Source organism: Ostrea edulis, chromosome 4, assembly GCF_947568905.1.
Source record: "Ostrea edulis chromosome 4, xbOstEdul1.1, whole genome shotgun sequence".
In the NCBI taxonomy this organism is placed as follows: Eukaryota; Metazoa; Mollusca; class Bivalvia; order Ostreida; family Ostreidae; genus Ostrea; species Ostrea edulis.
Window position 1 is genome coordinate 8,721,298 of NC_079167.1, and position 26,004 is coordinate 8,747,301.

Below are 26,004 nucleotides of genomic sequence, written 5' to 3' on the forward strand. Positions count from 1 at the left end.
TACCTGTCATCATCTGACAATGTCTGTGCTGGTTTACTATACTGACTGCATTGAGTTCAACTACTTGGAAAATGAGCAGAAAAGAAATGGCATTTTATACATTTAATTTCTCAGCATACATGTATATATGTCATATACAGTACTAAAAATCGGAATGAAAAAATTGACTTTGATTTAACTTGGAATATATCAATAGAAAATCAACTAACAAAACAATTAACAATGGAATGCTTAAGCTATACAACCTAGCAGTGCATATAGTACACTAGTATTCAATACATTCTTCCTTTTTTCCGAAAAAAAAAAAAATTTAATTTCAGTTTCTCAGGAAAATATTCAAAATTTAGATTTAAACATGAATTTGTTACATCCAGTAAAATCACAATGGAAGCAAAGACTATCAGGTTTTTTTTCTGAATGTTTAACAACTTAAATTTGAAAACATTAATTTAACATGGACATTTTATAACAGCATATGATATTCCTGTTTGATCCTTACTCCTGGTAGACAATGAAAATAAAATCTTTACTCCTTTCCCAATGACTGCTACCTGTGTACTATGACATTTCATCATTTCATAGTACATGTATAAGATATGGCACTACTCGTTGTCCAAGGTTATTTCAGTAAACAGGAGATGTAACATTGCACACATGTCTTCATCCTTCAAATTCTTTTTGTAAATATTTACACAAACAATATTCTGAATTAGTACTTAATAGTAAACATGAAATGAAAATAAATTGCATGCATTTCATTATTTACCCCTGAAATAAGATTTCTGATTTCTACTTTCTTAAAAGGTAATCTGATAATTTCCAATTCCTTGCCATAATATGTTTAAATAAAACTTCTGATTCTGAATATTAAAATTTAGTGTGGGGTGTCGGGGGATAAATTGACATTGTAAAGTTTCTATCTGCCAAATACATTGTATGCAAGATCTATCTAATATTGGAATTTAAAACAATCCTGAGTATAACATAAAAATACTGATCATAATTTAACTGACAAAATCTGTGACATAAAATGATTCATAATGTACTAACAAAACTATTGATCAAACTGAAGTGGAATGAATTGCATTGCGTGTTTGTGTTCAAAACTCTAACTTCCTAATCTTTTCAACAATGAGATTCAGAAAAATTGTCAACTGTCATTACGGTGGAATCATGTTATCAGAGATATACTAGTAGTCAATTGAATCAAATGTATATCAAATTCTAATTAAAGAGCTCTAATTCATATTACGAATTAATGCTCTAAGTAAATTACAGCTCTCTTCCATCGAATAAGAGTGTGTTCTAATCATATTAAAGTGCACTCTTATATATAATAAATTTTAGATCTCCGCAATTTGATTAGACAATGCTCACTCTGTGTAGAACACTGGGAACGAGGCCTTAAGTGTCAGGAATTTATACCCTCAACATAATTCAAAAATCAATGTACAAAATCTATCTCCACAAATCAAATTCCAAAGAAATTGTCAAATCTTGGCAACCATGAAAATTGGTCCCCGCAAATTTAAAGGAATTGCTGTAATTCACTGTGTAATGAGTCATATTTACAGTATTAAATTGAAATAGTCATATTTACAGTATATTGCTTGCTCCTAGGGTGTATTCATCATGTATTAGACATACCCTGATTTATGTACACAATCACACCCAATATATATTTCAGTCCATTACTATCCTTACATTTGCTCTCACATTTACTTAAGAAAATCATGAGTATTCCAAGGGTTCTGTAATATTCTTTAAACACAGAAAAAACATATCTTTACATAATCTCTATCTCAGCATTTATTGTCAGATGTAAAACTGGTGTCCAATCCTCAGTAAAAGCATTTCTCTATATATATAAAAAAAAAAAAAATTTAATGTCCTTTCTGTTGTATTTCCCAGCTCCAGTAAAATCAAAGCAATCAAGTGTCCATCATAAAATCATGTGTCCATCATATTCATCAAAACATTTGTTTCTTAAGTTTTTAGATATTCCTGATTTTGTATTGTGTTTTAATCTCCAAGTCACTTGTTGCAGTGTAGGTGTCTAATGCATGATAAATTCACCCTTTATGTAAATATCTTTTTTTAACTGAAAAGCAAAATTGTTTAATATCTACAGTACATGTGTAAACTCAACATAATTTTCTGGTTAGAAAATCACAGAAGATATGTTTCCTAATGAAAGTCCTGGATTCAGGATTTTGTTGAAATAAAAAAAATATACACAAGGAAAATTTATAAAAAACAAAAAAAAATAAGTACACAACCATTTTCAAAATGTGGAATGACATAAGAAATTTAAATATTCAATGCACCAACTAAAATCCTAACACGTGATTCGAAAATAAGTATACTGTACACAATCTATATGTTAATGCCATTTACAGTTTATCAACAACAAAATATATACACATTGACAACGGAAAATTGTATGAAATATCACAAAGTGTACATTAACCAATGTCATGGAATGTTGTGTAGTGACTCCTTACATACGTGAGTTCTAAACATCTCAATCATTCTACGATTAGGTTAAATTAACTACTTTCCCATCACATCGAAGCACTTCAATATTGCACTTTCCACCATGAACTGTCTCTCTCTCTACTATGGTATAATTTTGTTTACACATCCCACAATAACTGCTAATACATTATAAATCTAGATCTATTCACAATACAACTGTCACTATTTGTGTAAAATGTGGCATGGCAGAACTTCGGTTGACAACCACATTTTATTATTTTATCAATGCTGATGCACATCACTACATCCTTGGTATCAATTTGATGGTTGTAACAAAGCAAGAGGTTTTTTCAAAATTATTGATAAAACTTAATTAATATTCAATCAGTTGAAGATTGGAGTCTATGGAAAAAGCATCTTTCAGCAAATATCTCAGAAACTAAATTGAATCGTAGAGAAATTATTTGATAAAAGATGCATGAAGCCAATATAAATTTAACAAAGAAATATGAAAGTCACCACACAAAAATATCTGTCTTCAATTTTTTGTCAAGGGCATACAACTAACAAAATATTAAAATTAAAGTGCAAAAAAAAAAAAAAAATAACACTTAACATCAAACTGAAACTGGTTGATTAAATTGTAATTTTGATAGAATTAATTAATTTCAAATAAAAATTCATTACAATTTGTTGAAATAGCCTGTGGTGTGGAATGAACTTCTTAATCACTTGCAGACAATTAAATTTTTTCATCATGTATCTGTAAAGCAGAAAGTGTTTACAAGATAACCACATCTGTGTTCCTTGACAAGATGTCAGACACCTAACGTACATACCGATACACAAGAGTTTTAAAGTGTGAAGACTTATATGTCTAATTACAGTACATTTAATCAGTTAATGATAACAAGACATATCTGCAACAACCTCTTTGGTTTACATCAGTGTTCCAAATTCGTTTTACATTGTAATCTTTCTCCCTCGATGAGTTTGTATGCTTGATATGAAGGAAGTCAAGGTAATAAAAAGCATACTGATAAATGAGTGCAGCAGTTAATCTGGACACAACATGCACTGAATATATTAGATTCTTTTCCTCGTTGTATCGTGTTGATAATCACACATAAAACATATCGTGGACTCCAATAGCATCAGCCACAATAAGTTCTATTAACAATGAATAACCATACAAATTAGAAACAAAGGCAATTACACAAGCCCTACATTTAAGTAGAAATCTTCACAGAAGCTTCATACAGAAAAGTAGATTTTTGTCAAGAATATAGAAAAATCGAACTTTTGTTTAATAAATCCAAACTTTAGAATGGCTTTCTTTTCTTTTACTAATAAAATATTGGTATAAATCTTTCTGTATAATTTTTAACATTTCTATAAAATACCAGCATAAAGTCAGTAACAGAATAATGAAAATTATTTCTGAAACCCTTATCAAGACACTGTGATTCCAGACTCGTCATTTATACCACTGCATGGAAAGATCTTTGATTTTTTTTTACTGTATAAGACAAGTACAGGGGGGGGGGGACACCAGAAAATAAAATTTTCAACAACTTCACAATGGTAATAGACAATTCGAGTTAGAAAAAGGAGCTTACATAAGTACCAGCTAATAAACAAAACTTGTTTCATTCTGCAAATATTGCACAAAACAGTCATCATGAAAATATTTTGGAATCATTGGTGAAATGGCCTATTTGAATTAAATGACAAGCCCAACAAATGTTATAACCAGTCATTTTACCAGCCTGCCAAGCTACATCAAGACCAAATAGTTTTAGCCCCATCCCAAATTTCATAGCCTTGGGCATCAGGTCCAGGAGTTCTCATGGATACTGTCAGTATTTTCAAACATCAATTCCAACTTAACAAATAAAAATTCATCATGAATAGCAAAAATAACATTTAGACAATAGAATAATAATTCTATGACTTCAGAATTAACATCATTTACACAGAGGACTCTTTCAGGCAAGGAGAATACAGCTTCTCCTTATTATGGTGGTCCAGTTCTTCTTTGTTGGGAGTTTTCCTGTAATGTTTGTGCGGCTGATAGCGAGGAAATCCTTCTGTATAGGGGTGGGAATCCGCGTTAAGGATGCCATTGTAAACTGGTTTCCGGGAACCAACCTGGTGGAGATGTGGAGAACTCTGAAGGGCATCCCTCACATCAAGAATTTCCCCCCTTATTGGTGAATCCATGTAATCCTGTCTGTCTTTGAGTTTGTGACCAGGAATCATGAAATTGTTGCCGAGATTTCCTTCCGTAGATGACCGCACAACTGCTGAATCTCGATGTTCTCCCCCTTGAAATCTCTGATTTACCCGTGCTATGGTAGCAAACTTGTTGTTGATGCTAATGCCATTTCTCTGATCATGGGCTTAAAAAGAATTAGAATGAGAATATTACTGGTATTATATATACACTGATGTATGCCTTTTTAGCTCACCTGAGCTGAAAGCTCAAGTGAGCTTTTCTGATCACCCGTATTCCGGCGTCCGTCCGTCTGTAAACTTTTCACATTTTCAACTTCTTCTCAACAACCACTGGGCCAATTTCAACCAAAGTTGGAACAAAACATCCTTAGGTAAAGGGAATTCTAAATTGTTAAAATAAAGGGCCAGGCCACCTTCCAAGGGGAGATAATCAAGAAAAGGTAAAAATAGGGTAGGGTCATTAAAAAATCTTCTTCTCAAGAACCACTGGGCCAGAAAAGATGAAATTTATACGAAAGCTTCCTTATATAATGCAGATTCTAAATTGTTAAAATCATGGCCCCCGGGAGTCAGATGGGGCCACAATAGGGGATCTAAGTTTTACATACAAATATATAGGGAAAATCTTTAAAAATCTTCTTCTCAAGAACCACTGAGCCAGAAAAGCTGAGATTTATATGAAAGCTTCCTTATATAATGCAGATTCTAAATTGTTAAAATCATGGCCCCCGGGGGTCGGATGGGGCCACAATAGGGGATCAAAGTTTTACATACAAATATATCGGGAAAATCTTTAAAAATCTTCTTCTCAAGAACCACTGAGCCAGAAAAGCTGAAATTTATATGAAAGCTTCCTTATATAATGCAGATTCTAAATTGTTAAAATCATGGCCCCCGGGGGTCGGATGGGGCCACAATAGGGGATCAAAGTTTTACATACAAATATATCGGGAAAATCTTTAAAAATCTTCTTTTCAAGAACCACTGAGCCAGAAAAGCTGAGATTTATATGAAAGCTTTCTGATATAATGCAGATTCTAAATTGTTAAAATCACGGCCCCCGGGGGTCGGATGGGGCCACAATAGGGGGTCAAAGTTTTACATACAAATATAGAGGAAAAATCTTTTTCCCAAGAACCACTGAGCCAGAAAAGCTGAGGTTTATATGAAAGCTTCCTGATATAATGCAGATTCTAAATTGTTAAAATCACGGCCCCCGGGGGTCGGATGGGGCCACAATAGGGGATCAAAGTTTTACATACAAATATATAGGAAAAATCTTTAAAAATCTTCTTCCCAAGAACCACTGAGCCAGAAAAGCTGAGATTTATATGAAAGCTTCCTGATATAGTACATATTCTAAATTGTTAAAATCATGGCCCCCGAGGATCGGATGGGGCCACAATAGGGGGTCAAAGTTGTTTTTTTTGTTGTTGGGGTTTTTTTTTTTTTTTTTTTTTTTTTTTTGGGATATAGTGCAGATTCAAGTTTGTTAAAATCATGGACCCCGGGGATTGGATGGGGCCTCAAGGGGGGCATCAAAGTTTTACATACAAATTTACAGGAAAAATCTTTTAAAATCTTCTTCTCAAGAACCACTGAGCCAGAAAAGCTGAGGTTTATATGAAAGCTTCCTGATATAGTGCAGATTATAAATTGTTAAGATCATGGCCCCCGGGGGTCGGATGGGGCCACAATAGGGGGTCAAAGTTTTACATACAAATATATAGGAAAAATCTTTAAAAATCTTCTTCCCAGAACCACTAAGCCAGAAAAGCTGAGATTTATATGAAAGCTTTCTGATATAGTGCAGATTCAGGTTTGTTAAAATCATGCCCCCCCCCCCCCCCCCCCCCCCCGGGTAGGATGGGGACTCAATAGGGGATCAAAGTTTTACATACAAATATATAGGGACAATCTTTAAAAATCTTCTTCTCAAGAACCATTGGGCCAAAGAAGTTCACATTTACATGAAAGCTTTCTGACATAGTGTAGATTCAAGTTTGCAAAAACCATGGCCTCCAGGGGAAGGTTTGGGCCATAATACGGACTACGGTTTTACATGCAAATAGATATGGAAAATCTTCTGATATGGACCAAGGTGACTCAGGTGAGCGATGTGGCCCATGGGCCTCTTGTTTAAAAAAAGTAATTGACAAAAACAAACGGCCCATGTTTCACATTGCTCACCTGAGCAGCTGCATTTCCCCATGTAAAAGATTCAATCTCAATGAAGCTCATAATCTTGCCATGCAAAGCAGGGTTTAAAGAAAATTGAGTCTACACTAAATGAAAATGCTTGCATATTAATTTGACATATTGTACCTTTGTGGTTCTTGAAGAGAATATTTTCAGAATTGTCCCTTATACTCCTATGTAAACTGTTTAACACTCTTAACTTGGGATTCATAGTTTGAACAAATATGAATCTACACCACATGGGGATGCTTTCACATTGATTTGGCATACTGTGATTTTTGGTTCTTGAAGAGAAAACCTTTTAAGAAAGAAGATGGGTGAACTTGGCGAACAATAAGCCTATTCACGATTAGGTATTGGTGGCGAATCAGGAGTTTAAAATCCGCATTGATGGTACCTGTAGTTACAATAGATACAGTACCATACTAAAATGCTGTCAAAAATATTTAGAATTCAAAACAAATATATCGATCATACTTCAAAGAATGATACTTAATCAAAATCATCATCAGAATTTGTTTCACAGGCAGCATCATGTGTATCAGACATGAAACGATTTTTAACACACACAATTACACCGATGCCTGGAATAGCTAAGGTACCAAATGACATTACAAGGTACCAAATGACATTACATATATGCTTGCAACATCCAACAGTATGTTCTCCGCATTTCCATTGACCTATTAACTGATGTGAATGAGGAACCTCACATGTTTTGTGGTGTAAATCAAATGTGGAATAGCGTTTTCTGTATGGTGCCTTGATTTGGATTCAGTTTTTCCCAACAAATGTTTTTCAACAGCATTTACAACCTACTACTACTAATATACTGAATATGATAAAGGTATCAGTTCTTGACTCGTTTGGTACAACTCTGAGGCCGGTTTTACAGTTACAGAAAGCACATTTGCTGTTAGATTTCCCAGCAAATACAAATGGGACAGAAACAGACACTTGATTTGCTTTTGTTTTTGTACTGAACTGTAGTTCACTGTGCCTTTTAGACAGTCTGCACCAGTTGATTGCATATTTGGCTTTTGTCATGATCTCTTCAAGTAACTTCTTAAGCATTGTTGAAATTGTTCTCTTTAACTTTCCTTTAACGTGTCGTGTACATAAACAACATCCATACTTCACGGGAGGCCCCATACTTGTTTACATTTATTCACTAGCCGCATGCATGTTGGAATCTATTACTTGTGATCAACATTAAGACTGCATAAACTTAGCATAAAATGCCAGAGACAAATAAGTATGGGAAGTCTATTCATTAAAAAGAAAAAAAAATAGGTAGGAGAGATTGGTATTCAAATCACAGATATGCAATCTGGGCTTGTCCAAAACTTCAATGAGACTGCCACCTCGGCTATCAATCCCATGAAGAATTTCCTAATTTTAAGCTATCTAAAGTCACCCATCATGGACAGTAATTCTCTTGATAATACCACAAAAATTCTACACAAAAAGTAGGTTTTTTTCATAATGGGTCAAGTCTCCATACTTTTATTTACATAACATATTACACCTGAATATGTACTAACATATTTTACTTTAGTTCACAATGGAGACTTGGCCCATTCCATATGAAAATCTGCTTGGAAAAGTCAAATTTACTGTTATTTTGTGCGTTTTTTGCATATAGGTGATTTTAAGTAGGATTTTTTCAATGTTGAAAAAGCATTTTTGGAAACTATGGATTGATTGTTTTAACTAGAATGCAAATTTTTCTTTTTCTGGAGAGTTTCAATTTTAACTTTGATATTTGTCCCTCTGTGGGTTCTCGGCTTTATAAAGTCACCCATCTTCTTTGCTCTATCTTCCTATCTAAAACTTTAAACCCACAATGAAGACCCACCCTTGTTCTGTATTTCTTAATTGTCTCCACTTGAAAGGGAGCTTGGTTCTTCATCTTATTCAACTTGAATTCCATTCACCCAAGAATGAATAAGTGTCAAGTCTGCTTGAAATTTATGAAGTAGAAAATGTGAAAAGCTTACATCCAACACAAATTTTGATCAAAATAGCCCACTTGAGCTTTCAATTCAGTTGAGCTAAAACAAGAAAAAAAAGAATCATACATGTACCTTGGTTCATGCGTTCATTGATTGTGTTTTGTTCCTGCTCTCTTGCTCTTGTTTGGCTTTTGCTCCGTTTGACAGCTGGGTTCTTAGTTGCTTCTTTTTCACTATATCCACCTTTAGTAGCATGTGATAGTTGCCTGTTGAAATCGATCGGTGATTGTGATTGATCTTGAGTGGACCAGGTATTGTCATGAGGTCTCGACATACTATCTTGTGTCAACATTAATCTTGGTGGATATGAAGGTGAGTAGGACTTTGGTTTGATCAGTGCATCAAATTCGTCTCTATGATCGTTGATATTCCTTGTGTGGAGAGAAGAGACTCTTTTGTCCTGAGGATCTACCTTATTTGGGTAGCTCCCATTGCTTTGAGAACCAGAGCTGCTATTTTGTTTTGCGTTAGTTTCCAGTTGAGAGCGATTTTCAATATGTTTACTTAGAGATTCCACTGTTGTCTGACCTGTTTTGTGATTCTGCCTGACGACAAATACATCTTTTTCCGGCAACTTGACACTAAGCCCACTTCCAGAGGAATATTTTTTGTCATTGTTCTCATTCTTTGGTTGCATGGACAGTTTCACTGGAGAATGATGTTCTCGACTTTTCTCGGTATATTTGGTATGATCATATAGCTTTCTGTTATTTTTGTCAATCATTGTTGTCGCAGTAACTTCCCTCATCATATGACCTGGGTTTTTCTGTGGATTTTTCAGCTGACTTGGTCTCACCAGATCATCAGTGTCCATGTCAACATGTCTCCATGCTTTGTCAGGCACAGTTTCTGTGACAACAACGTCAGAGTTTGTCTTGGCATGCATGACATCAGCTCTATATACACTGGGTTCCGAGTCAGATTTACGGAGAGGGCTATCTTGCATTTTAGTTGGAGTATTGCGAACACGTTTTGGCGAGTTGTAAACTGACACAAGTGGGGAATGCTCAGGAGAATTTAAATGTTGTGGAATAGTTTCGTCCATGATATTTTCTGGCTGCGTGTACTGTGACTGTGAATTATTTGAGTTTTTGTTATGATTTTTGTTAACACTTTTGTATGCATTGGGATACAGTTTGTAGATCCAGTGAAACCCAGATTCCAGGTCCTCTCGCACAGTGTCCATCACACCCCTCCTTTGGTAAAACAACAAGTATGCAGATGAGGTCTTCACTTCCGCCTCAGCCATAGGCTTGACTTTGGAGTCATCAAATTCATACCATCTGTCATCAATTGGGTTTTTGCAAAAGGCTAAAATAATTCACAAATACTTTATATAATTTTTCATATCTAACACATGAATTTTTATCAAGCATTATTTTACCTCAATAAAATTACACTTACCCGTGTAATGACCACCTTGCATGGTGCCATAGTGATTCAGTACACCATTAAGCTCATAAACCATTTGTGTTCCACCTCCCGCACAGTGTGGTCGTCTCACTACGTGTGGCGACATGTCCAGCTCTCTCAAGGGAAAATCCACCAGTGTACTCAGCTTACTTCTGCGTAGCCCAACCTACATTCATCCAAAATGATTGATCTTCCCTCACAATATATACTAGTACTGATTGCTTTTAGGACATGACAAAATTAGTTATTTCTTGCAATTTCTCTAAATTATTGACAAAGAATTTTTCTTATTTCCATCCACTTTGACCTTATATTGACAATATTTGATTTCATTTGTTTGTGTCTATATCTGATTTACCAATCTGAAACATTCAGATGAATGCCTGAAACTGTATTCCGATTTACCCATCTGTAACTGAATCTGATTCAGCCAGTCTGTAACTAGATAAATTTCTGAATTACCTGTATATAACTATATCTGATGGTACCTATCTGTGACTATATCTGATTTTACCTAAGCTATCTGTGACTATATCTGATTTTACCTAAGCTATCTGTGACTATATCTGATATACCTAAGCTAACTGTGACTATATAAATCTGATTTACCCAAGCTAACTGTGATAATATCTGATTTTACCTAAGCTAACTGTGACTATATCTGATTTACTTATGCTAACTGTGATAATATCTGATTTACCTAAGCTAACTGTGACTATATCTGATTTTACCTAAGCTAACTGTGACTATATCTGATTTTACCTAAGCTAACTGTGACTATATCTGATTTACCTAAGCTAACTGTGACTATATCTGATTTTACCTAAGCTAACTGTGACTTTATCTGATTTTACCTATGTGACGATATCTGATTTACCTATATGTGACTAACTGATTTCATCTGTCTGACTATCAGATTTTCTTGTTGGTGACTACGTCTGATTGTACTTATATATGATATGATCCATTTGCAATTATGTTATCTGCTAGATATATTTAATTTACCTGTCTGAAGCGTTTCAGATGAATGACCATTACATCAGGGAGTGACCACAGACCGATGGTTTTTGTGGCCCCTTTCTGCTGTCTGTGACAATGTGAACACTCCCACGCATCCTCTCCACTGAGCTGTAAGGAAACATAGCTGTCTGCATCATTACATTCAATAACAAAGATGAATTAGATAGCCAGAATATAGCACTCAGGCACTATAATTTCACTTTATTATACACTAATGCTTATATATGTTACATGGTCAAATATCATTATAATCATAAATGTGTAAAATTTTCAGAACTCTACAAGAAAATACAAAACAATCGTGGTTCCCCTGTTTTGAAAATTCTTTGTGAGGTATCATTTCATTTTGATAGAATTTGATGGCAGGTAGTATATATGCCAAATATGAAGTTGTAAGTAAACATACAATCAAACTTATCTTAACCAACCAGTGGTGTTTTAGAAAATTCTACCAGTTTAGTAAACATGCAGATTGGAGAAGGTTTGCATTCTTCAAGTTACTTATCTTCTTGATTCCACAAATGCTTTAGAAATGAAACTGATAAAAAGAGGGCAAGTTTATCTATCAATGGATTATCTCAGAAGCATCTATGTTTCTGCAATGCAAATTTCTGAAATGTGAACATAGACTTCTTTGAAGACATGCTAATTTTGGTTTGAGTTGCATGCTCTTTAGAATGCAATAGTTTCCTTATAGTCAGTGTTTTTAATTCAAGAATTGCTGGCATAAGGTTTTGATCATTCAGTTTACTAAAGTTTTCAAATACATGTAAATTTTCAACATGCACTTCAAAACTTTGACATAGTTCTGACATCCTTCAAGAGCATTCTCGTCACTTGCCTGGATTTCTTTGTTGGTGCTTTCACATCACCTGTTGGTTGTCAGTCCATATAACAGAAAGCTCTATTTTTAAATCTAAATTTTTAAAGCATCAGAACTCTCACCATAAATTCTACACTGACTAATGTTAAATCCAATCTTTGAAACTAACCACTGGCCCAAAGAACAAGTCCAGTAATATGAGGGTTGAGCTTATAAAAATATTACATATTCTGGCGGTCTATGCTTTTCATCAAAATTACTGACTTACTGTTAAAATTATATAACCATATATTTAAAGGGAGTGATGATTGTAATCAGAATTAATAGTGAATATTGTGTCTCTATCATACTTGAACTAGTTTTGAGTAAATGTATTGTACTCTTGAACTCTTCTTTCAAAGTTCTTTTCAAAACTGAAAGAAGTAATATTTTGTGATTTGGACCAGTGAATTTTTCTTTGGTCTTGTAAACCGTTCAGATACAGAGGCCTGAATGGCCAGTGCTCAAAAATATATTCTTTAAGACTGTAAATCGAGTCTTGAATCTATAGGAATGTTTTTGGCTGTTGCTTGCTTTATCCATTTAAACATTATTAAATGTTGCTTAATTGGAACCTCTTGTATATCATTATCTTTTTCAGCACCCAATCCACTAAATTCCTCACATAATCATTCTAGTTTTTTAAGAATATCACCGATTGTAGTAGCTTAGATCTCATATTATGTACTGACAAGAGTTTGGACTCCAACTGAGCGATTTTTTATGCATATTTGGTATAATCTATTAAATTAATTTTATTTTCTAAACTTAATTCTTTACAGATATCTCTTTCAGAATGCCAAGTTTTTCCACAACTATATGTAACTCAATTGAACATACCACAACCAAAAATTGTTTTCTAAAATATTCAATTGCACATCTCTCATTGATGAATGCTCACGATTAATTCCCTACATTATACATGTACATCAATAATACACACTAGAATTAGCCTCGTTAAATATAAACAAAGGTAAGCCTTAAGACATAGCCAGTTTATAAAAGATAATTTAAACAAATTATGAGCAGTCAGTCCTTTTTATCATGGGCGATATACAGAATAGAAAAGACATGGAATGCACAAAATTGATATTAAAAGAAGATGTGTTTGTGAAACACTGAGTTGCCCCCATTCGGACAAACTTCAAGGTCAAGGTCATGGGGTCAAAAAGAAAGATCTTGTAACAGGAAACACACATGTGAAATATGAAAGCCCTATCACCAACTTTTTAAAAGTTATGGCCAAAGTTCAAGTTTTTCAAAAGACGGTCAAACTCCAAGGTAAAGGTCACAAGGTCTTTGGAACAAAAAAAACAAAAACACCAAAGGTCTTGACACATGGAAACACATGTGAAATATGAAAGCCCTATCACCATCCATTCAAAAGTTATGGCCAAGGTTAAAGTTTTTGTGGACAAACAGATGGACAGTCCAAACACTAAATGACCCCTGAATCTTCAATTATTGGAGCATAAAATCATAATATTCTAAAGGACTAAAATGTTTCACAGAATGCACAATATCTCAATTCAACAAGTTTTACTGTACTTGCAAATTCAGGGGTCAGACAAATTTTGTAACAGACAGACTATTATTTGATGTTCCTATGCTTTTATGAAAAGTGGAGATCAAAAATCAAACTGTGGAACTTAGTACCTTTTCATCTCTAGTGAACAACTGGAGACAATCCTCGAGGGAAACCTTTAATGGCTGCTGATGGGTCATCCGAACTTTCTTCACACTGATATCATCATGAATCACATTGTTGTCTTTGATTATTACTCTTTAACAAAAACACAAAATACATGTAAATTTTCATATAGATAAAATTCACATATAATAATTTACAGTAAACATTAGTTTTCCTTTTTATATTATGGATAGTTCATGTTGTAAAGTAAAATATCATGAGAAAACTCTGCTTCATTATGTTAATGTCAAGTAATAATTAATGAATTCCCACTAGCAGCTCAAATACTTATATATATGGAAAAATAGTATTTAAAGTACACACTGAAGAGATCCAATAAGAATACATTTTCATCATAAGGTAATCATCAAAAAAATAATTATACTTAACTGAAAAATTTACTAAATATCAAGACAATAAAGTAGATATTAAAAACTATAGGGCAGCACTGTGTATGAAATTAATATCCCAGAAGAATATGGAAGATTGTTTGTGTAAAAAAAAAATTGTACTCAAAGTGATCTACCCTTGGCTACTCAATAAAATGATTTTTAAAGATTATAGTTGATTTATTTGCAATTCTAACAGATTCTTTTGATGAAATACAACGTTGTAAATAAAGTTTGTTGCTTTAGTTATATAATTTTCTGGTTTATATATACATGTAAACATCATACCTTTTCCTACTTAAAGCAATACTAGCTGTCATTTTGGTGTGGAAAATTTTAGTTGCAAAATTGTTATTTACTATTTTGATGACATATAATAAGGTTTATAAACTATTGTTATTAATATTTATGTTAGAAAACCTATTCAGAGGATCTGAAAGAAGCAAAATTACATTATTGTCTTCCCGTGCAAAAATCAATTTCTATATAATGCTGTATATTCAATAGAACTGAAATCTTTATTTTGATAAAATTTCAAATTAGTTTTAATTTCATCAATGACTTTGGTTGAAATTACATACAAAACTATCATAATAGCACATTTTTATAACAAAATCAAATTTTCAGATTTCGAGCTAATATCACTTTAGTAATGGGGTATTTTGGGAATTTGATATTGGAATAAGTAATGGGGTATTTTGGGAATTTGATATTGGAATAAGTAATGGGGTATTTTGGGAATTTGATATTGGAATAAGTAATGGGGTATTTTGGGAATTTGATATTGGAATAAGTAATGGGGTATTTTGGGAATTTGATCTTGGAATAAGTAATGGGGTATTTTGGGAATTTGATATTGGAATAAGTAATGGGGTATTTTGGGAATTTGATCTTGGAATAAGTAATGGGGTATTTTGGGAATTTGATATTGGAATAAGTAATGGGGTATTTTGGGAATTTGATATTGGAATAAGTAATGGGGTATTTTGGGAATTTGATATTGGAATAAGTAATGGGGTATTTTGGGAATTTGATATTGGAATAAGTAATGGGGTATTTTGGGAATTTGATATTGGAATAAGTAATGGGGTATTTTGGGAATTTGATATTGGAATAAGAAGTCCATACCTATGAGGAAAACACTACCGTTACACAACTTTAAAAGATACATTATTCTGGTTTTCCCATAAGATTCTCTGATTACTGTATAAGGTGTCCTTAATTATTCAAAAGCAGGAAGTAGGCAAACACTAATACTGTCCTAATGGGACTAATACCCCCCCCCCCTCCCCTCAACCCCCCCCCCCCCCCCCCCTTTCCGGTCACTTGCCCTGTACAGAGATATAAATCCCAAAATGTCTGCATTCTATGAACCCCTTATATTGTTTTCATTTTATGTCATGGCAAATGACTGTACAACATACATGTTATGCCATGGCAAATGACTGTACAACATACATATTATGCCATGGGAAATGACTGTACAACATACATGTTATGCCATGGCAAATGACTGTACAACATACATGTTATGCCATGGCAAATGACTGTACAACATACATGCTATGCCATGGGAAATGACGGTACAACATACATATTATGTCATGGGAAATGACGGTACAACATACATATCATGCCATGGGAAATGACTGTACAACATACATGTTATGCCATGGGAAATGACGGTACAACATACATCTTATGCCATGGCAAATGACTGTACAACATACATATTATGCCATGGGAAATGACTGTACAACATACATGTTCTGCCATGGGAAATGACTGTACAACATACATGTTCTGCCATGGGAAATGACTGTACAACATACATATTATGCCATGGGAAATGACTGTACAACATACATATTATGCCATGGGAAATGACTGTACAACATACATATCATGCCATGGCAAATGACTGTACAACATACATGTCATGCCATGGCAAATGACTGTACAACATACATATTATGCCATGGGAAATGACTGTACAACATACATGTTATGCCATGGGAAATGACTGTACAACATACATATTATGCCATGGGAAATGACGGTACAACATACATGTTATGTCATGGCAAATGACTGTACAACATACATGTTATGCCATGGGAAATGACTGTACAACATACATATTATGCCATGGGAAATGACTGTACAACATACATATTATGCCATGGGAAATGACGGTACAACATACATATCATGCCATGGGAAATGACTGTACAACATACATGTTATGCCATGGGAAATTACTGTACAACATACATGCTATGCCATGGGAAATGACTGTACAACATACATATTATGCCATGGCAAATGACTGTACAACATACATGTTATGCCATGGCAAATGACTGTACAACATACATGTTATGCCATGGCAAATGACTGTACAACATACATGTTATGCCATGACAAATGACTGTACAACATACATATTATGCCATGGCAAATGACTGTACAACATACATGTTATGCCATGGGAAATGACTGTACAACATACATGTTATGCCATGGGAAATGACTGTACAACATACATATTATGCCATGGCAAATGACTGTACAACATACATGTTATGCCATGGGAAATGACTGTACAACATACATGTTATGCTGAAGTGTTAGCTTCCTCTTTAGAACAATTTTTATCCTAACAATTCCTATGCAAAAAGTCCCATTTTAGCCATTGGGCCATAAACTGAGCAGCCTTTAATCTACATGAGGATGTCTGAATATATTTCCCAATTTGTAGCTTTATAGTTCCATTAGAGAAAAATACGTTCAAGTAGTTGGCATATGACAGTGTAAATTAGGTTCAGATTGAAAACAAAACTGCAAAGAAGATCACACAAGGATAGAAAGTTTTGTGGACAGATACATTGATTAAATTAATTAGTTAATTGATGGTGTTTCATTACCTTTCTTTGACAGACGGCTCCCATTCTGCTACTAGTTCTATATGTTGAGGACCATATTCAGCTCCATAATTCAAAGCACTGACAAATAAGTAGAGTGACCCATTACATTCAAAGCACTGACAAATAAGTAGAGTGATGAAAACAAAATCTCTAACACTACAAATTTATTTCCAAAATGATTATGAACAATACCTATCCACAGCCTGCGTATAGAGAGGCATGATTTCCTGGTCATCTTGTAAATAATATCGCTTCCCCGAAAACTCATCCAAAAGACGAAGACGAAACAGTGTATCCAACTTCTGTAATACACATTTAAAAAAAAAATTTAATTGTAAGACACCATTACTGGTGTTATACTTGTAAATGTATGGAACTCGTTAAAGTTCTCCATGTTCTTATCTGAATACACAAAACACAGAAATAATCTTATGTACATGTGTTGGTGTATAAATCAAATTTTCAACATTTTTTACTTATTTTCAGAACATTTGTAGAACAGTCTGACTGTCACCTGTGTTAAGAGGCCTTCTTTTACACATTCTCCCATCACAGTTAGAATTTTTCTTTGCAGATTTCTGTAGTTTATGTCTCTTGGAACACACAAAATGACCGGAGCACAAAACTTTAGGCTAAAAAAAAAAAAACAACCAGTATTACATGTAACCAGACCTGGGGTCAATTATTTTGAAATGCAATGCATTAAATTACAATGATATTGGAATTTTTCCATTACAATTCACAATTTATTCACAAGTTAACTTTTAAGTCAGATTATAAGCAAATACGAGTAAAAGAATTGCATGTTTATCATTTTACACATCATTGTTGCATTTCATTATCCGACATTCAGATTTTTAAAATGTATTTTCAGTCAAAGAACAGCATTCTGGCCTACAACCTGCAATGCTTATAGATTTTATATTGAAAAGTGTTCAGAACTGAGTAGTGCGTACAGGTGACACTTGTTTGGGGCTATCTTTGAAACTACCTGTATCTGATCTCTTTAAATTCACTGTAAATTTTACCTAGCCTCCTTCATTTGATTTTATAATTGACTTTTTATTTATGAAAGTTTTACATTGAATAAATCATCTTAAAGTATTCATCAATCATCATTCAATAAAACTTTAAAAAAAAGAAATGTCTTTCATTTCAAGAAGTACTCTTAATTCTTTAAAAATCCCCTGTAAGTGACTTTAATCAGACTCTTTAAAAAAATATCATTTCATAAAACAAAAAATGCAATTGAAATGGCATTGAAAAGTAATGGTCATTGCAGGCATTTTTATGAAAGTAATGCATTACATTACAATTACTTATAATTGAAAAATGGGCCCATTACATCTCATTACTTTAATAACATGTCATGATTACAATTTGCATTACCATTACACACTACCCCAGGTCTGCATGCAACTAATTCATTTTTTCAAACAAGGATAATGATTTATGAGCAATTATTCTTCATTATATTAAGGAAATACATGCATCAAGCAACATACCACAATCATTAAAAGAAAGTCCACCTGCGTTTTGGTAACAATTTTGTAGTTGAAAAGTGTGATGAAAATTTGATACAAAGATTTTTTCCTCATTATAAGTAGAATTTATTATATCCAATCACGTTTTCCGTAGTTAGATAAGGGAATGATAATCACTTTGTTTTAGGTAGTGCACTGTAATAAGCTTGTTTGTTGTGACTGTTTTACATCATTAATTGTTTGGATTGTTCTGGGTCATTTTAGTGCTTTGCAATGAAATTATATACATGTACAAATATCGCATTAAATAATTCATAAACGTACTTTACATAAAACACCAGTTACGGTGGCCATATCCTTTGCCATATAGATGGGAAGACCTAGCTTTAACAGAACTACCTGATTAAACATGTTTATTATTTAGCCAAACTGCAGCCAAGTTGTTCTACATGAGAAGATTTTCTATGATCAATTCTTTAAAAATGGTCCAATGTAAAAATTTGACCTCTTGCTGTGGTCTCATCCTAATATATAATTTAAATCTACATTCACAAAAGGATGCTTGTATATCAATTTGAAAAATTGTAGCCAGAGAAGATTTTTTTTTAAAAATCTATCACCAAATAATCCTTTCTAAAATTTAAAATCCCTATCTGGCCCTGCCTTTGCCCTGGGGGAACATGGTTTGAGCAAACTTGAATATTAATTTGAAATTTGTTGGTGGCCTTGTTAGGACTTTATAGTTCTTGAGAAAGTTTTAAAGAATTTTCCTATACACAGGTACTCCTGTTATAACCTTGAAACCATTGATTTGGCTGAACCCTATCCCGGGGATCTTTCACTTGGTTCTTGAATAGATTTTTAACGCCCTACTCTATTTCTGAAGAATGCTTTGTGCCAAGTAAAATGTGTATAGTTTATGCCAGTCATGCACTAAAGTTGATCTAAATAAGGCAACAATGAATGTTACATACAATTTTTATCAGATTTAAGTTAACTCAAAGCTTTTGACTGAAATGAGCTAATAGTGGGATACAATAAATCATATGTCAGTCAGTGTTCATCTGCATGTGGACTGATAGTTTAAGCAGAACTTTAGCTCTCTGAGGAAAATATTGAGATAGACTAGAGTGACAGATCCATCTGTTATAAAAACCAATTATTTACAGCACAATTTTTTCCACACAGGATTCAGGTATAGTTATATCTTAATTTTAAATCGCTGTCTCAAAATCTTAATATCAAATAATTCCCAAAAAAAATTTCTCACTACGTTTGTGTCAAGAAAAACTTCAAACATTTATTAAAGCCCCATTCAAACTTCAAAAATTCAAAACTATTTGCCCATTTACATAGTCCTGTTTGATTGCCAATCAATTCATTATCGAAGCTAAATGTGTTTAGTTCAAATGGGGTTTTCATACATGAAGGTAAGACTTGACACAAGTGTAGTGGGAAAATATGTGAGGAATTCTTTAAAATCTTGAGGTGGTGATGCAAAAATACCTAAGATAGAACATCTTAATGGTGTGCAAAAAAATTTGGGCTGTATATCAAAGGTTTTATAATGGGTAGATCTGAAGATCTCTGGGCTATCCGATTTCTCCCCCCAGCCCCCCTCCCCCCTCCTCTATCCCCGCCTCTCACAGAGCCATAATTCTGCTGCTAGACTGACAGAATATATAAACAACTTCAGTATTACTATCGTGTGGGTGAGGATCTCCTCTCTGTATTAACAACAATCAGTTGGGTGTAGGAAGACTCAAATTCCTCTGCATTGCCATCCTGGCTGGGAGAAGGTAGTGTTTCAATGGCATAAATAGGATCTACTTCTGATATGTCTGTCAGAGGCAGGTCATCACAATAACGGGTGCTGATCCCATCCTCAAATATCTGACATAACACAATCTGAAAAAAGTGGAAGTGGATTTTATTCAAATTTTAGAATAAAATACAAAATCAATGAACAAAAAATTAAAACTACACCCAAATCCATGTACAGTAAAACTTCCCACAACCAACTGCCATGAAACCTGATCCTTCTGATCACCAGCTATTATTTATTTACTGCAAAAGTCAATGGATTCTTGGACAATTGCTTAATCAGTAAGCATCATATGAAATGAAAAAAACATTGCATTTTTCATTGTTATACTAATAACTTATCATGCAACACATATATCAATAAAACTGGTCATACATAATTTAAGCATCATCCTGCAATTCTAATTTAAAAAACCCAAACATTGCAATTGATTTATAAGGTCATGTAAAATGTGTCATACAATTCTAGAGAGTACACAAGATATGATTATAATCTGCCAATTATAAAGCCTTCCAAACGAAGCACTGGCTGTGTAAAAGTGGGCTTTTTCTGAGTACTAATATTTCCCCCCATCCTTTGCACAAAATCCATCCTAATCTTAATTTTATTTAAAAAACCTAGGTCACAATAGACCTGGAATTTGAAAATTTTCAAAAACTCCCTTTGTTTCCTTTAGTAAAACTGGTGTCACTTGACTTGTAGGTCCCAACATCCTCTCATCATTTCTGAAATCCAATGCCTCTATCAGTCCCGGTTCTAAAGTTATACAAGTTTTTTATGATCAATGTCAAAGGTCAAGGTCACAGGATTCATTTGACCTTGATATAAGATTGTATCCTCATATCATTTCTGAAGATCTCATGTCTCTATAAATCACTTGACTATACTACTAGTTTGTAGTTACCATCATCCTTTCGTCATTTCTGAAGATCTCGGGTCCCTATCAGACCTGGTTCTAATTATATCAGGTAAGAAATCAAGGTCACTCTAAAGTAATATGAGTTTTTATGATCAAGGTCAAAGGTCAAGGTCACTGGATTCATTTGACCTTGATACTGGTTTGTATCCTCATATCATATTTGAAGATCCCACTTTTCTATCAATTCAGGTTGCAAAGTTATACCAGTTTTATATTCAAGGACAGATGTCAAGGTCACTGGAGTCATTTGACCTTGATACTAATTTGTAGGTCTGTCATTCTCTCTTATTTCCGAAGACCTTAATACTGATTTGTAGATCCAATCATCCCTTCATCATATCTGAAGATGCCATGTCTCTATCAGTAATTCCAAGTTTTTGTTCCAAGGTCACTGGAATCACTTAACCTTGATACTAGTCTATACCTCAAATCATCCTCTTATCATTTCTGAAGATCCCATGTCACTATTACTCTAAGTTTGAAAGTTATGCCAGTTTTTAAGTTCAAGGTCACTGGAGTCCCTCGATACTAGTTTGTAGGTACTGTCATTTTCTTCTCATTTCTGAAGACCCCAGGACTCTATCATATCTGTCAAGTTAAAAATATCTGTTGAATTTTGAAATTAATTTTTCCCAATAGAGTTGCATGTTAGACCCCACACCCTTTTGATCCCCCCAAAATATACTCTAACAAACACTTCTTTGCGCAACTAGATACATTGGCCTATCATTTCCTTGAATATCTAATACTTTCATCAGTAGGTTACAGCCTGCCTATTGGCCCGTGACCAACAAATAATCGAGAGGATCAATAAAATATAAAACACAGTCTGTGTCCATTGTGTCAGTAAAAATTTATGTTTGGTTTTCGAAAAACAAGACCTTCACCCATAATGTAACGGGTTAAAAAGTAAACTTTAAAATGGATAAATAGAAATGATTTCCTATTTCATTACAAATTATTTTATGAAGGGGTTGGAAGGCCTACATCCCAAGATGATAATCTGATGTCATCGTAGAAAATTTAAAGAAAGAAATTGAGGATGAAGACTCTGATTATGACTAAGTTCTAATATTCTGAATAAATCAAATTTAATTATCAATGTCAGTAATATCTAGAGTCACCAGAAAGACCAATCGTAACACAACTATTTTTGCAAAAAGGACAGACAAATCTGGTACAGGGCCAGTAACTTTGCATGGTTACTGGCTCTGTACCACTGAGTTAAAATACTATGCTATGAACATTGAATGTCACTCCATGGATTTGATCACTTTGTTGAGCCTCAAAGAAAAAAATATTTTCAAGGATAATTAATGATTTAGATGGGTAGGCAGATGAAAAAAAACTTAAAATAGTATAAGTTACCAAAAATTTAACCTATGTCACAAATGTGTCCACTGCAACTTTCGTCAACACATAAAATTCTATGTCAACTATATATATATATATATATATATATATATATATATGCAACTTTCGTTAACACATTAAATTCTATATCAGAAATTAAATTAACTTCAATGAATTGAGTCTTTCACTTTATAGCTGTTTTATGTTATATCTAAGACCCCTATGGTTTTTCGGGTCAAAGGTCGATCTACTCTGGACACAGAAATATACTGTCCACTCAACATTTTGAGAACCTCTGCTTGACAGACATGAAACTTGGTACACTGGTACATCCTAAGGCGTAGATGACCCCTATTGATTTTGAGGTCACATGGTCAAAGGTCAAACTGGACATAAGAATATACTGACCACTCAATGTCTAGAGAACCCTTTGCTTGACAGACATCAAACTTGGTACACTGGTATATCTTAGGAGAAAATGACCCCTATTGATTTTTAGGTCGCATGGTCAATCCACTCTTGACATAGGACGATATTGTCTGCTCAATATTTTGAATTGATGATACGATGTGTGTGTATAACCCTTTTCAATTTTGCACCATGGGGGACATATGTGTTTTACAAACATCTCTTGTTTAAATTTTCCCTTGCATCCTGACAATATACATGTAATAAATTACCAAGCCTGTCATTAAAGTAATCATAATACAGTATATCACATGATTATATCATTTACTTTAAAAAAAAAATAAATAAACATTGCATTAAATTTTTAAATGCAAAATAATAATTGAGTCAATAAGCATTCCGAATAAAACTGCTACACTGTCACTAAAATTAAAATGTATTCTGTGAATAGCTGTTATACTGTGAAAATAGCAAAATTTGTCTGATTTTGTCAGCAGTTTCATGAATTCTAAACAATATTGCTACCCCTATACACCAACTATTTTCTTCAGTCCAGCAGTTGACAGCTTAGAGAAGTTTTACTGCATTGATTTTTCAATCAAAGAAGCTTGCTACAAAACCTAAGTATTAATAGCATACCCTGGATGGAGAAATATTCATGAATACAGCTGTTGCCTCTCTTAATTCTCGAACCGTGTCATGGACATTTAACATCAATCCAAACTTAATCTGCATGGGTTCCACATCTCTTGAGACATAGATCACAAATACTGGCCTTGTTGTCCGAGCAGGCAATGGCAGAGAGAGACACAGGTAGGACTCGAAAGTATTGCTTAGCTTCTGACACTTTGGACACTGTAGTGAAGAGCGATACAGGGCCTGGAACATGTTGTACAGGACACACCCACTGTTTTGTTGTAACACCTCCTTAGCTGCTGTTTCATCAGATATTTCTGAGGTACTTAGCTATAAAGCATAAAGAGATTAATATATACATGTACATTTGGGTTATAATTTTCTAGAGCAACTAGAAAATCTAAATGTAGTATTTTTTTTAAAAAAAACATGTATGAACCTTGTACTAACATTTATATCAATAAAATGACACATATGTATTAACTGATTGTCCACATTAATTTCAACAGTTAATGAAATTTACCTTTCTGGAGTAACAAAAATTTACTGGGACTATCTTAAATTTTCTGGAACTTAATTTTTTTCTTCAAAAACCATGCTGAGTCTCAGAATACAATATGCATTTATTTATTTTTTACAATCTAGTAAACTCAAAATTTGAATATGTATTTTACTGGCCAGTGGCCACTGTTCAGTTAAATACTGAGTCTGTTGGTTGAAAAATACTCAAATTTGGTACCATAAAATCTCATAATCATCTAATTATTACCTTGACCTTTGAGCAATCTGATCTTAAAATCTATACATGTAGTATCTTCTGCTTATCATTGTCCACTTACAAATTAATACGATTCCTGTAGGAAAAAAATGTGTGGACAGACAAATGGACACAGTGGTGAGTCACTATGACTGTAGGACTCACAATCGATATTGAAGTGCACCTTTAAGTTTAATATGGAACCCTAATGATGTATGTTCTGAACAAGATTAGCTGGTTAAAATGATAAAATCCATGACTTTAATACTAAATAGTGCATATCTGTTCCACAAACTTTTTGATTTTTGTCTTTTTCGATGAATGTTAACTTTAGTCTACAAAACAGATAAATTGTACTGCATTTTCATGAAAAATATCACACTGGCTTCAGAGTATTCATACTAAAATACTTGTAAAGTAAATATCAGATCTAACTACATAACAAATACCCTTTTTGTCTTTTCCTTTTTCTTGTAACTTGTGAATATGTCCTCATTAAGGCGGTCAAGAAGCCATAAAAAGAACTCCTGAGCATCATGCTGTTCTGATCCCTTGTACTGACTGTTGTTCTTCCCCACTGCACTTTTAAATCCACTTGAAACTTCTGCTACAACATTTATACCATTACTCCACAGACTTTCTAGTAATTTTCCTAGCTGTTCTGGTACATCACTCTTCTGAATACTGAATTTTTTGGAAAATGATTTAGTTTTCATGTCATCTTTGTATTGTTTTGTAATAAAGTACTTGGAAAACCAATCTGTGTTGCTCAGACATTGTATCACTGCATTCATAAAGCATGTATTTCCAAGATTTGGAATGCCAACAGTTCCAGGCACAATGTCCCACACACTGTTGCAGGTCCGTGTCATCAGTGGACGTAAGGATGAATCACTGGTCTGCTTGCCATTCGACTGACCACCTTTTCGTGGCATTGAAGGGGTCCATCCCCCTTTTGGACCTCCACTCTCTACACTGCTTTTCTCAACACTTGATGAATTTTTAAAACGACTCATAAGATTTATCACCGATTTAAAGGATGGACGTGACTTTTTCTTACGTTTTGGAAGAGAATTTGATTTTATTGGACCATCAGCTATAACCTCCACGGGATTAACTGTTTTGACATTTGAGGATAAATATAAACTTCGACTCACTTCCCGATGATGCTCAGACAGTGGTGATGGCTCTCTTTTGTCACTCGTTTCTTCTTTTTCAATTAGACTACTTTCTGGGATTGTTTTCTGTTGTCCAGAATCTAAATTCAAGTCCATTATTGCCCAGTTTTCACTAAATTAACAGGTATTTGCTGAAAATATGCATATGTTTTTCTCTTGAGTTTAACGATCGCCATTTTTTTTTTATTCAGCATGTCTTTCATCAATGGTGTC

The 26,004-nt window shown here is 33.8% G+C and overlaps 1 protein-coding gene across 1 annotated transcript; it reads right to left on the reverse strand.

Annotated features, from left to right (window-relative positions):
• Positions 1–87: 87 nt before the first annotated feature.
• On the reverse strand, positions 88–25,922 carry LOC125669691 (ubiquitin carboxyl-terminal hydrolase 43-like). Its single transcript, XM_048902762.2, has 11 exons — positions 25,063–25,922; positions 23,860–24,186; positions 20,418–20,623; positions 17,746–17,863; positions 17,424–17,533; positions 17,232–17,309; positions 13,882–14,008; positions 11,349–11,471; positions 10,335–10,509; positions 9,003–10,241; positions 88–4,880 (listed from the first exon to the last, which is right to left on the reverse strand). Exons 1-11 carry the CDS (start codon positions 25,885–25,887, stop codon positions 4,450–4,452), a joined length of 3,759 nt encoding a protein of 1,252 aa, XP_048758719.2. The 5' UTR covers positions 25,888–25,922; the 3' UTR covers positions 88–4,449.
• Between the last annotated feature and the right edge of the window lie 82 nt (positions 25,923–26,004).